The sequence below is a fragment of the Gouania willdenowi genome, chromosome 7, assembly GCF_900634775.1.
Source record: "Gouania willdenowi chromosome 7, fGouWil2.1, whole genome shotgun sequence".
Lineage (NCBI taxonomy): Eukaryota > Metazoa > Chordata > Actinopteri > Blenniiformes > Gobiesocidae > Gouania > Gouania willdenowi.
Genome location: NC_041050.1, coordinates 7107914 through 7122227, shown reverse-complemented (window position 1 = coordinate 7122227; position 14314 = coordinate 7107914). Strand labels below are relative to the sequence as shown.

Below are 14314 nucleotides of genomic sequence, written 5' to 3'. Positions count from 1 at the left end.
AAAAGTGGTGACGTAACTGGTTGCTACGTTACTAAATGCGCGTGTTATGTATGATTTTGGGGGCGTGACTTTAGTTTCGCAACAACGCTTCCACCACGTAACGTAAATGACATTTTACCTCCACAGTGTCCTCAGCAGCTTTTATTGAAACCAGGAGAAACAAACAGGTGGGTTTAAATGATCACTTCTATGTATTATTATGTATATGTTCACAATGTGCGTGTATTTGATTGTATTTTAATTACACAGAAAATTAGCATTTTACCGGGTAAGTTTATTTAGCTTTGTAAGTCAACTATATGAATAATAGTCATGTAAATACAGCTTTCATTTAAAAGGTCAATATTGAATTATTTATAAAACTATCTTTAAAAAAAAATTCTTGACGTAATCTGAATGTTAAAGGTTTGTAGATGAATAATGTCTTCTTAATTTTTTGTTTAATTCAGAATCATTATTGGTGTGTGAATGTAGCTGATAATGTAAAGCTCCTTGGGATTTATTTTCTGGAAAAGCACTTCATACGAATTGTGTACATTTATAATTTATAAATGATGAATCCATAATGGACAATGTTCTCAACCAAGGGTACGTGTACCCTAGGGGGTCCTTTTTTCCATCATGAGTAACTTTCATAGCCTATATTTCAGACACTGAACATGTTTAACAAACAGCTTTAACACCCTATGTTTGTTCTAAAGCAGAAGTTCTCAACCTTGGGGTCACGAGACACTGGGAGGGGGTCACCAGATGCCTAAGAATATGTGTTGAACAATTTGAGCTTATTTTTGTTTTTTTGTTGTTGTTTTTTTTTTTTGATTTATAGGAAAATATATCAATTGACAACATACAGTCATGCATTACAGTTTTCCAGTTTTGTCCTTTTTAAATACACTCAAAACACACACACAAACAATTAAACACAGATTAAACTCAACATCCTTCACCCATCCCACCCTGCTCAAATGGAGATCACACAAACTATGCTTGACAAAACAGCACTCAGTCTGGCAGGACTTGCAATCCCTTGAAGTACAAAATAAAAGAATGCCATTTACAAAATAACTTATCAGTACACCCTCTCATCCTGTATTTCATCTTCTCAAGTTTAAGGAAGAACATGATATCTGTATTCCACTGATACAAAGGGAGGGTTAGGGGATTTCCACTGAAGGAGGAGGTGGAGTTTGGCAATTAAAGAAGTACAACCTTGTATGTCACCTTAAACTGGATAAGTGCCAGTCCTGCACAAGATGAGACCAGACCTGACCTACTCACCACCAAATTTTTGCTTATTTTTTAACTTTTTTCTGCAATTACACTGAACTTGCCATATTTTAACCTATTTTCATCACTTTTTCTTGCCATATTTTTTCTCTTTTAAATAATTTTTTTGCTACATTACTGCCACTTCATCAAATTTCAATGCCTTTTCTGCATTTTTTTCTGCTCATAAACCCTTCCCATTACTTTTCCAATCTAATGTTGCATATGTTGACCCATTGTTGTCATTTTTAACCTCGTTCATCATATTCCATGCTTATTTTTTACCAATTTAAACACATTTTTTTTAGGTTTAAACTATATTGTTCTTACTTTTCCCCCCTCCCCCAATTTCTGCCACTTATTGACAATATTGACACTTTGAACCGTTTTTACCACATTTTCTGTATTTTTTGTATCACACTAATTTGCAACTTTTTACCAGTTTCTGTGGGTTTTAAATCCCATTTCACCACCCTTTCTACAATTTTTGGTCACTTTTAACCCATTTAATTTCTAATTAAAACACTGATTTACATCTTCAAGATGACTATATACTATGGCACACATAATGAGCTTTCTGGATAACAGAGGATATTGTTCAGATAAATAAATAAATGTGGTTATCACAGATTCATAGAACAATGGAACATAATTTGGCTGACTTTATGGATGGGCCTTAAAAATCTCTCCTCTTTATTCCCCCTTATAGATGGCCCTGTCTCCACATGACTGTTCTTCAACGTTCATGTCTGTGTTCAACCACCTTCAAATACAGTGGGGATCCCCGGTCTCTGGAACCTTTATTTTGGGGGTAGCGGGCTGAAAAGGTTCAGAACCACTGCTCTAAAGGGCCAAATTTGACCCCTGGGTCTTGAGTTTGACACATGTGGTATATAAGATGATGGTTTTGGGGAAACGCTGAGTTAAGTGATCAATTTAAAGGTCTCCTAACTTAAAGCGTGATATTTTAAGCCTAGAGAGCCTCTTCTCGCTCTAACTCAGATAAGTCCATACTACAGTAACAATGAGACAGGTCCTTGAGAGGCCTTCCCTCTCTTCAGTTTGTCAGGAGCAGCTGACACTGACACAGACTAGTCTCTCCCTAGCTGTTGGCGTAACATCTTCTGCGTGGACTCTGATCATTTTGATATCAGTCATGTTTCGAAAGGCATTTTTCATCTGTCATATCAGGCTGGACTGGGATGCGTTTCGGTAAAAAACAACATCTTCGTATAAACATTTGTGTTTTCTGTTTGTGTAACAAAAGTACTTTATATTGACTTTGCCATACTCTAATATATCATATCCTTCTTTTCTCTCAGGTTATCACTTCCTCACATGGATGCTGTGATCCGTCGCTGTCCCTTTCTGATCTCTGTTCCCAGTATTTTCCTTCACGTGTCTAGAAAGTCGACCCTGGTGAGCTGTGCACAAAAATGCCCCATAATGATGGACCTGGCCTCTGGATCTGCAAAAGCAAGAGCCGTCTCTACTTCTTCTGCTGTGTCCAAGGGAACACCAAGGAGAGATGGTCAGTTGGGCCAAAGAAAATATGTATCAAATACAAGTGTTTCTTGTTTAACTTTGACTTTTTTTTTTTATACTTTTGTAGAGAGACATTCTGAAGAAAAGGAGGATCAAAATCACAACCCCTCACTGGACAGCCAGACTAAAGGCTCCAGATGCCCCTTCCTGGCTGCAGAGATTGTGCACAATATGAAGAGTGTTGTAAGAGAGGCCAGGATTGAGCTACAGGAGGACGTCCAGAGGGTTCTATCCTTTCACCCAGGTATGACAATGAGATGGAAAAATCTGTAAAAGGGAAGCCAAAAACTGTACAAGTTTAACCGTCCTATTATCCTTGAGGTCAATTTGACTCCATTCAATGCTAATCATTCATATATGCTTCATATTTCATGACTTATTCTAATTGGATGGGTACAATTGATTAATCATAGAATTATCATGATGTTTTTTCAATATGCTGAACACATATTGCTCGCATTGGTGTTCTGCGGTTAATTTGACCCCAAGCTGTTTTAACTTTGTAAAACATCCACACACCTGCAGGCGCAGAATTGATGCTTTTGAGTTGATACATGACATGCGTAGTGGGGGGATGTGGTGGCGGTGGCGGGATTGGGGGCGTAAGAGACAATAACTTAATTTTGGAACAGCTCTTTCACAGTAAAAGGGACATAGATGAGGATGTGCCTGAGACATTGGACTTTATAGTGAATAACCCCAAATATTTTATAAAAAGGATATAAAAACAAGCAAATAAATACGTTTATGAGAGGAGAGGGGGGTCACCAACATCAATCAATATGGTTAATTCTGTGAGAACTATTAATGTTCACCCCAAATTAGAAAATATTTGGTTGAAAGATTTTCAAGATACACTAACTCTAAAACTGAAAGTTTGACCTGATGGTGGCGCTGCAGAAAAGGTCATATTATCAACACAACCAATGGAGTTTGCTCTTGTGGTCATTAACGTTGTCAGTAAACTATTCAAGATAAATTAATTCTAATTCAAAAGTTTGGCCTGATAGTGGCGCTAGGGAGCAGGTCAAGGTTTCATTATCAAGGGGTTATTTACGTATTCACCACATAAACAAAGTGTGTGACACAAAAACTTGGTCAACAATTTTCTGAAAATCTTTTCTGGAGGCAAATATCTGTAGAGAGGGTCACATATCCATGGGGTCAGATTGACCCCAGGGTAAAATGTGCTAGTAATATTTAAAGAAGGGTTAAATATTTGAGTCTGTATATTTGTAGATTGATAAGCAAGTCTTAAGAAAACTGATTGTTGACTCTTTCATTAAGGTAAAGGAGCAGTGGTCAAGCCACAGAAGGACGTTAATAAACCCACTGCTTCCACTGCTTCCCACTTACTAAAGAATAATCTGCCAGAAGGTAAGCCTTTTTCTTCCTCTGGAACTGTAAATCTCCACAAACGCAGACTTGAACTGCACTTTTTTTGTCACAGGTTCCACCTTCAACTATGACACATTTTTCAATGAGAAAATTCAAAACAAGAAATCTGACCACACATACAGGGTTTTTAAGACCGTTAACCGAAGCGCTCCCTCATTCCCAATGGCAGAAGACCACTCCGAGTCTTTTCATCCCAATAAAAATGTGTCCGTGTGGTGCAGCAACGACTACCTGGGCATGAGCCGTCACCCAAAAGTCACCCAAGCAGTCATGTGAGTGAGCACATGTAAACCCCGCCAGAATGGAGACAGGATTCTGTGAATGTAGAAATGATTTTTGATTCATTATAAAAGGGAGGCTGTGCGAAAACACGGCGCTGGAGCGGGAGGTACGCGGAACATTTCTGGAACGAGTAAATTCCACGTGGAGCTGGAGGATGAACTGGCTGATCTACACGGGAAGGACGCTGCACTGCTGTTCACCTCCTGCTTTGTGGCCAACGACTCCACATTGTTCACTCTATCCAAAATGCTTCCAGGTGCCTTGATTTGCCAGATTTGAACCTTTGAACAAGGATACAACAGATGAGCATACAAGGCTAACTTAGTTGTTCTCTCGTTTGTTCCAACAGGTTGTGAGATCTACTCCGATGCAGGGAATCATGCCTCAATGATCCAGGGCATCAGAAACAGTGGTGTCAAGAAGTTTATCTTCCCTCACAATGACGTCAGACATCTTCAAAAGCTGCTTGAGAAGTCTGACCCTCGCACTCCAAAGATTGTTGCTTTTGAGACGGTTCATTCAATGGACGGTAAGGGCAGCGCCTCAGTAAGCCTTATTTTATGTTAATCACAATAAACTAAACTAAACTGTGAAGTATAAGTTACGTTTAGCATTTCAGCAATGAGCATTTAGCCTAGGGAGAATAAATAAAAGACATGCTTTTTCATAGCAATGAGTTATTGTTCCAAGTCAGGAGCTTCAAACTCATTTTAGTAATGTGAACATGAATGTGGCCTAGTTTGTACTTCCATGATATATAAACCAAAGCAGTGGTTCCTATTTGTGCCCATTGGCCCCCAAATTATCCTGACAAATAACACATTTTTAAATGTATTGAACTAACAGGGAACAATGGTACGGTTACCGAAGTACAAGTATGTAACGTCTTAGGGTTAGATTATAACCCAATATCGCAACAATTTATAGGGTTTGGGTTAGGTTTAGTCTTAGTCACGTGACCTATACTGGCCAATAACTGGCCTATCACGTGACCTAAGCTGGCCAAATAGGGGCGCTGCGTACGGATAGAATGTCGGTATATTGATACGGCAACCGTACAGATAGCCACTGCCAAAACTTTCAGCCCTGTACATATTGTGTAGTTTAATTGAATTTGTGAATTTAAAGGGACTGAGATATTACCAACTGAATTTGTTTCATGTTTTCTGTCACTTTTACTTTCTCCTGCGGGCCGAATTGGATGCTCTAAATGGCCGGATTTGGGCCCCGTGCCTTGAGTTTGACACGTGTCGTATGTGGTGTGTTTATCTCTACAGGAGCTGTGTGCCCACTGGAGGAAATGTGTGACGTTGCCCATAAGTTTGGTGCGATTACGTTTGTGGATGAAGTGCATGCTGTGGGCCTCTATGGGAGCAGAGGGGGGGGGATAGGAGACAGAGACAAAGTCATGAACAAAATGGACATTATATCTGGAACCCTCGGTAAGTCAACGTGGAACTGCTCAGATTCTTACTTTGTGTAACACTTCCGTATAGTTGACATATTTGTTGTTTTAAAGGCAAGGCGTTTGGCTGCGTTGGAGGATACGTGGCGAGCACCGCCGCCCTGGTGGACACGGTGCGCTCCTACGCCGCAGGCTTCATCTTCACCACCTCACTGCCCCCCATGCTGCTGGCGGGGGCCAAGGAGTCCGTCAAGATCCTGAAGAGTGAGGAAGGACGGATCCTCAGGAGAAAACATCAAAGGAGCGTAAAGCTGCTGCGGCAGATGTTGATGGACTCTGGGCTTCCTGTGGTCCACTGCCCCAGCCACATCATTCCTGTGCAGGTACGATAACCAACATTCTAACACTTTTAAATGTCTGTGCTGCAGAGACTATCCAGGGAGGGATTTACATGATCTACATCAACTGGTCATTACCTCTAAATTACATCCTGCAGCCCAACATCATGCAAATGTTATAGTTTAAACTTACAGCAATTGAAAATGTACTTCTATTATTATTACCTTTTCAGTAAGTAAGTACTGAAAAATACAGTACTAAACTGCAATATGAACTATTTTAAAACGGAGTGCTGAATTGTTGTTACTTTTTGTCAGAAGTGAGAATAGATGGAACAGTGTGAATAATTCTCTATAGAAATTAAAAAACAGGACATTTTGTCATGGTTATTTTCAGCCTTTCAGACTGTTTTGGTAAAAAAAAAAATAAGCGTCATGCATAAAAAGCTTTCGATGCAAAAATATAAACCAAATTTGTAGACCTACAGTACATATTTCTAACCAAAAGTGCTCTAAACTGATAGTTATTTGTGACTTCCATCAAACTTTTAAATGGAGGGATTCATCTGCAGATGTTCAGATTTCATGCCATTGGATGTGTTGAAAATGTCACACTCCCTACTATACACTACAAACTAAATGAGTATATACTGTTTACTGTCTGCTATATGCTATGTATGATTAGTATGATGATGGTTCCCACTGATTTATGCTTTCCCAAGATGCATTTTGAAACTACAACGACTAAAACCTGAAGCACGCTGAGGCTAAATATCTCCGTTGATTTTCCACCTGAAAACATTTAAAGTGAGAAAGTGACCAAGTAGAAAATCAACATGTGGTCATTTGATCTATAAAACTCACGGATACACATTTCATTCCGACATTTCGGAGATTTTCGAAGCTTGAATCCGGTCCCAGGACAATTTCACATTCCGCTTGCATTCCATCATGAGTGGGCAATGCAGCCATTGATGTCGTTTCATTTGGTTTCACTCTGATTAATGTTTTTTTCCAGGTTTCAGATGCGGAGAAAAACAGCTCCATATGTGACATCATGATGTCTCGGTACAACATCTACGTGCAGGCCATCAACTACCCAACCGTGGCTAAAGGACACGAGATGTTGCGCATTGCTCCGACACCACACCATTCACCTCAGATGATGGAGTACTTTGCTGGTATGTGCTTTACGTTAGTTTTCTATTTAAATTTGAAATTGCGTAATGCTTTTAGATTAGATTATTAAATGACCAAAATGAAGCAGATAGAAACAGAACCTTGTGAGACATTAATACCAAATACTGGTATTAATCTTAAAACATGATCCAAACAATAGGCAAGTCAAATAACATTTATTTGTATAAGGCATTTCATACACAAGGAAATTTAATTTGGTTTACATGATTAAAAACAGAAAACATTTAATAATTTAAAAATAAATTCAGAACATTTAAAATCAGCAGTAAAAATTTAAATCAACAATAATATGAATAAAAATCTCCCTCAGTGATACACAGTAGAGAAAAAGAGTGCCTTTAACTTTAACTTTTTCATTTAAAAAATTTTGACAGGCTAATGCTGTTTCTTTAACAACCAATCATTTCTAAATTGGAGGAAACCTGCTCTCAGTAACAATCCCTAAAATGATGAAAATCCTCACTGATAGTACAAGGTTATTTTTTCACACCCATAATATAAAATATAACATTAAATAGGGGTGTCCCCATATCACTTTTTACTTCTAATACAATACCGATATTGCAGCCTTGTGAATTGGCTGATATGGACATTGATCCAATATGGATAACACATACTTTTATACGTTTTATTACTAATTTTGTAGTGTTGAATATTAGAAAAGTCTTGATCAAGTGATTTTACACAGAGAACAAGGTACATTTTAACCTTAAGCAAAGGAATATTCTACAATTGAATAAAATACATTAAAAAAATTAATCATATAATAACTGTTTCTTCTGATATTGATCCGATATCAATATCTGATTGGGACACTCTTGACAGAGTAGTATTAAAACTCTTGGTAGTACTTCCTTGAGGTTTTATACATAAGGCTGACATTACACTGTCGTTATTATAACATGACACTTGTCATTAGCATGAATAAGGTGTCATGAAGGCCGTCATTAAGTGTTGTTTGTTAGCCTAACCCCTAAACCCTAATCCTAACCTTAACCCTAACCCCAATAGATCCCTCCACCTAACCCCAAAAACGCCACCATATCTCCAAAGGTGTCATCATTTAGTGAGGAAAGTGTCTATTTGTACGGTTGCCATAAAGACAACCCCTGGTGCTATTGGTACAGTTACCGATGTACAAGTACGTAGCGTATTAGGGTTTGTCTTAGTCACGTGACCTAAACTGGCCAAATAGGGGCACTGCGTACAGATAGAATGTCATATGGATACGTCAACTGTACGGATAGCCACTGCCTTTAGCAAACGACACTTAATGACAGTTTTCATGACACCTTATTTATGCTAATGACATCGTAATGTCCGCCTTATGTATAAAACTTCACGTAAGTGTAACCAAACTATGTTGGTAATGTTAATAGTTCCTGGTCTGATCATTGCTAACTTTGGATCATTTGTGTTGTCCAATCACAGATCGGCTGCTGAAGACGTGGACAGACGTGGGTTTGGAGCTGAGACCTCACTCCTCTGCTGAGTGTAACTTCTGTCAGCAGCCGCTTTATTTTCAGCTGATGAGTGAGAGAGAAAAGTCCTACTTTAAAGGCCTCAGTAACGTGATATCAGCCGTGGCCTGAAAACAGTCTCCAGCTCCTCTTTAAATGTGTCTTTGTTTGTATAAACGCTGTTACTGATGAAGTGTTAATACTGTGTGTGATGTATTAAATGGATTATTTGATTGTGTGTTTAAATATGGCATAAATCAGCATTTATTGTTGTACAGAAAAAACATGTTTTGACAGACGTGTTAAACAAAATCTCATAAAACTGTTATTTAAAATTAAGATGAGGTCTTAGAAAATAAAAGAAGAAATATGGAAGAAAAAAAAATTATTGTATTGTATTAATTTTTTTTGTTTTTCACATGAAAATCCTGAAGCTTTTGTGGCAGATTAACCTTACTGTATATTTATTTAGTTTTATATTTATTTCTGGTACCCATAGCACAGGAGCAATTTAACACTTAATGAAATTTTATTTATTCTAAATTAAATCAGTATTATTTTTTTTTTCTTCTCATTATTGGTCTCTCTCTCTCATATATATATATATATATCATCACGGTAGGTGTTTAGTTACAGACAGTGCTCTAATAAACCTAATGTGTTTCTCTCAAACACCAGTTTTTAATTTGTACTTTAGGTTTGAGGTAGATTTGAGACCATTTATGTCAACCACTGCTGCTGTAAATGTCAATGTAATAAAAGATTTCAGGTTTTTTTTTGTTTTTTTTTTAACTGTAGTCCACTCTATGTTTTGTATCTCAGTACCACAATACTAAAGTTGAGTAAAGAGTAAAGGTGAGGGAATATATAGTACAACAATATACAGTATATTCACCTGCAGGAGACTCTTCAATGCTGACTCACTTTTACAGTTTAAATTAAAACTCAAAACCCAACTGTTTTGCTGACTCCCTCTGATCAACTGCTTTATTTTTGTCCTCATTCTTGTCATGTTAAATGTTATGTATATAAAAAAAAAAACTCAATTGTTTTAACCTTGCTTGTACAGTGACCTTGGAGGCGCCTCTAAATAAAATGCACATTGTCATTAAAATTAATATTATTATGCCCGAGTTAAAGAACAGTAAACCAATGCACCAATAAAACAAACGTACTTTACATGAGAAGTGTAAAATACTGGTCACTGCTGTATAACTAGGAAGTTTCATGGCTGTCTCAATGGCTATAAAATCATCAAAAAACTATAGTGCAGACACTCCAAGTTCATTTCTACTACAAAAATATTAAATACAAAGAATAGAATAGAATAACTATATTAATCCCCAGAGGGGAAATTAACATGTTGCAGCAACCAAGCTTTATACAATAAAAGAAAGCAGACAGTAGGAACAAAACTAAATACCAACATATGATAATAGTGCAAAATGTAAGAACTGTAGGACAAATATAAATAATAGAGAAACACAACAAATGTGCAAATGGCAGTACAGTGGAGTTAAATAAAGCCAAAACAAAGAACAGATCATATATATATATATATATATTGATAAGCGCTTCAAGTTGACTATTAATAATTAATTTGTGCTATATTGAAAAAAATGAAATTAATTTAATTGAATAAATTAAGCATTTATAAGCACAAATTACCTTAAATTGTGTTTAATTGGTGTGAGGATTTTACCACCAGGAGGCGCAGTGGCTCTGAAGGTTGATGTTACAATACTTCTCCCTCTGCATATAATGACTCATAGCTGCTACAGCTTCATGTGAACCAGTGCAGTAACAATCACATCCCATCCATCCTGGACGATGAAAAATACACAGCATAGAGAAACTAAAATCAAGATTTGTATGACTTTTTAAAAAACATATGATTCTTAATATTTTTACAACATTGTCTACTGTATGTAATTGATGCCGTGCATCTTCTATCCTGTGCTCATTTTTACACCCACATGCAGAGAAGCATGAGATGAGAGAATGGTCTCCTCTGTAAACCAGTGCATCATCTGCATGTTACACAATCGTGTTTTGAGTTTCCGGAGAATACGCGTGAAAAAAAACCCTCAGAGCAGCACTTGACATGAAAAAAATCTGGAATTGTCTCTAAATGAAAAGCACATTCCCTCCATTTGCTGTGGGAGAAGTAGTTCAGCTCACGTTTGGAGCACGTTATGAAACATCATGCAGAGCTGGTTGAAGTGGAGCATTCACTCAGTCAGGTGACCAAGCCTCACCAGCTCAGCTCGAAACATTATGGGGTTCGAATTACCCTTATCTTTTTTAATCACATGTTGCATTGAATGTGTGCATGTTTGTGTTGAATCATAAACAGATTACCACTTAATAGACCTGTTAATTATTTTGTTTTTACATGGAAATAAAGGAGTTTGTGTAATAGTGTTCTCTCCTAGAGCGTAGTTTGACCTCATTACCATTATTACACATAATGTCACCTGCTGTTAGGTAAAGGTGGCCCATCATCATCATCAGTGCAGCTTTGACTCATGGTACATCATCATCATCATCATCATCATCATGCAGCGTGACATGGAAGCAGGTATGATCAGAACGTTATGAAGAGAAGTGTGTTTTAATGATGGTTAATGACGTATGGCTGTGAGCTTTTGTGAGCGTGTGCGGGTTTAGCTTTGTTTCTTATTCTGTGCTAATCCTGCTTTGCACATCTGTGACTCCCCCACTCACGTGTGCAGACAGATGAGCTGCATGGTTGGATTTCCACTGCACGCATTCCCCCCCCCCCGTCTCTATATTCTTCCTTATTCACCATTCCCATGGGTTATCACACACTCCACTAATTAATAATGGGAATGTTGCTGTTATAGAGTGTATACATGAAATTATGACTGATGTAATGTGAGGTTTAAGATTATTATTGTATTTGGCAAATGAAAATTGCCAAATACATTGTTCTCGTTGGAGTCATTTTTCTTCCGCAACTCTTTTGTCCTGGAACTCCTCCTAGGCTGTTATTGCAGCACTAATGACACGTATTGGGGCAATGTCAAGGATGTCAGGGTCAAGGTCGAGTCAAGTGTCAAAAACCAAAAATGTCCATATCTCTACGAATATTTATTGTACAAGTTTGATGCTTACATTTATGAAAAGCTCATCTAAAGTGGAGTATTTTATTTTCTTAGACCGAAGCTGTAAGACGTACCAGTAAGAAGATCGGTACGGGTCAAAGTTCATGACGTCAAAAAAAAAAAAAAAAAAATATATATATATATATATGTAAATATATATATGTAAATATATACTTTTTTTCCTATAACTTCGCCACAAATTGAGATGCAGTGGTCAGACTGGTACCATTGAACAACATTCCCTGTCAATGTGTTAGCTTGACCTTCACTCAAGGTCAAAGTTTAAGGTCAAGGTCAGTCTTCTGTTTTTCCTGCATTGTTACTTTCAATTTAATTAGTAAAAAGAACAAACTTGTCAACAATACCAGATACAATTTTTCTAATTGCCAAATACAGGTCTTGCTTAGTTATTTTTATTATTACATATATATATATATATATATATATATATGAATATTGGGAAGAGACTGCAGCACTGCAGTTGACAAGTTTTTGTATTAAATTAACAATCTATATTTTTTTTTATTTTCACTTAAAAAATAGCCGACCTTATCACAACCCATCTGCTTCTTCAGACAGAGGAATGTAACTTTTTTGTGAGCGGATGGGTCCGCAACACGGCTCCACTATGATTATCGTTTGTTCTGCGCAACAGTGAGTGTTTCTTCTTATATTATTCTGTGTTAAGATGCTAGTAGCTATAATGTAAAAACGTGCACGCGGCTGATGCACGTGCATGTGAGAGTGTCGGGATGTATATGCTGAACGCACACACAGTCGTTTAAAGAGAGAGTTGCGACTTTGATGTTGCAAAACATTTATTTTTTGTGGTACTTCCGGGTCCCTTTTTTTTCTCTCAACAACCTGTGACGGATTATGTGTATGCGCGCGGCTGACGCGAGTGTGTGTGTGAGAGATAACACATGGAGGAGATGGAGACACACACACGCACACGCACGCACGCACACACGCACACACGCACACACACACACAGTATCTATAATAATATAATAAATAAATAAATAAATATTTATACAAAAAGTACACAAAACAACCACAGAAATGCACAAAAATATACACAAAGGCTCCAAAAACACACAAAATGACTCCAAAAAATACACATTACAGAAAAATACAAAAAACGAAAAGAAAATATGAAAATAAGTTTAAAAAAATAAATAAAACACACACACGCATCATGCACATGTCCCATAAATTTAAACCAAATAAATTGCACACACTATTTTACTTTGCACCCACAAATATACCCCTTTATAACACTACAGAGTATGTACACCTCGTTGTACATTCAACCTTCAAACACATACTCATTTAGCCATAATTGACAACTATACTTAAGCTCCTCCCACTATATGAATACATACTTCCAAAGGCCATTATACTAGTATTTTAAGATGAATGAATAAAGTCGCTTCAAAGTCTAAAAAATCTATAGCGAGCTGCATGGTTACCATTATATCTGACAGGGTTTCCGTTTTTTTTTAATGTGTTGTGCTGTTACTTTGTAAAACGTGCAAACAATCAAAGGAGAAATCTGTATTTTTGTTCTTGTTTACTTCGTGATGTGCGTTTAGAGGCAAGGGAGGCGGAGCCTGCTCAGTCATCTTGAAAAGTGAAAAGACAATTAAATTAAATGAAATAAACATTTTTAACTGTCTGACTGATTATCTGGATTTCAATTATTTTTAATTATCAAAAATTGCTAAAAACTGCATTCTTTCCTCTGTTGAAAATTGTGCAGACACACGAAACGAGGCCGGCTGCTCCCAGACCAATGAAAGTCAGGGGCCACAGTTGGAAACAATGGTAATGAAGTCTTTCTTTTATGGTGAAAAAACAAAACAAAAAGAGTTGTGTGTTTACAATTTGTCGCGTTGCTTGTCTCAACATAAAAGCCACAACTAAAAGAGGAAGTCAGTACCTGTGCTTCCCTGTAGGGGGCAGTGTTATGCAAATACCACTAATACAGCGTTTATATAATTTTTCATCTGAAACCACACACAAAAAAATAAAAAATAAATATTCAATTAACAACCTGCATTGCCTTGTTGTGAGGCAAAATGTTAATAAAATAAATTATTTTAAATTATTTGAATATTCCATCATGGTTTAAATCATTTTGAACAGTTTTTTTAATTTGGGAAAATTGTTACTTTTACATATTTTCCTTTGGAAAACACGTATCCCCTTGCTGCATGTCACTGAGTTTAATTATGTTACATATTAAAAATATATGAAACAAAGACTTAATATCCAGTTTTAGTCATGTGA

The 14314-nt window shown here is 37.0% G+C and overlaps 1 protein-coding gene across 2 annotated transcripts; it reads left to right on the top strand.

Moving 5' to 3' along the window:
* The first annotated feature begins 107 nt into the window (after positions 1-107).
* LOC114467157 (5-aminolevulinate synthase, nonspecific, mitochondrial-like) lies at positions 108-9223 on the top strand. 2 transcript variants are annotated; one of them, XM_028453245.1, is made up of 11 exons: positions 108-167; positions 2589-2797; positions 2879-3055; positions 4099-4188; positions 4262-4481; positions 4563-4747; positions 4841-5020; positions 5769-5933; positions 6011-6279; positions 7253-7415; positions 8866-9026. In XM_028453245.1, the coding sequence occupies exons 2-11, from the start codon at positions 2605-2607 to the stop codon at positions 9024-9026; spliced, it is 1803 nt and encodes a 600-aa protein (XP_028309046.1). In that variant the 5' UTR covers positions 108-167; positions 2589-2604. The 2 variants fall into 2 exon arrangements, with proteins under 2 accessions (XP_028309046.1, XP_028309045.1); XM_028453244.1 differs by lacking the exon at positions 108-167 and adding an exon at positions 2367-2478 and having other exon boundaries at positions 8866-9223.
* The last annotated feature ends 5091 nt before the right edge of the window (positions 9224-14314 follow it).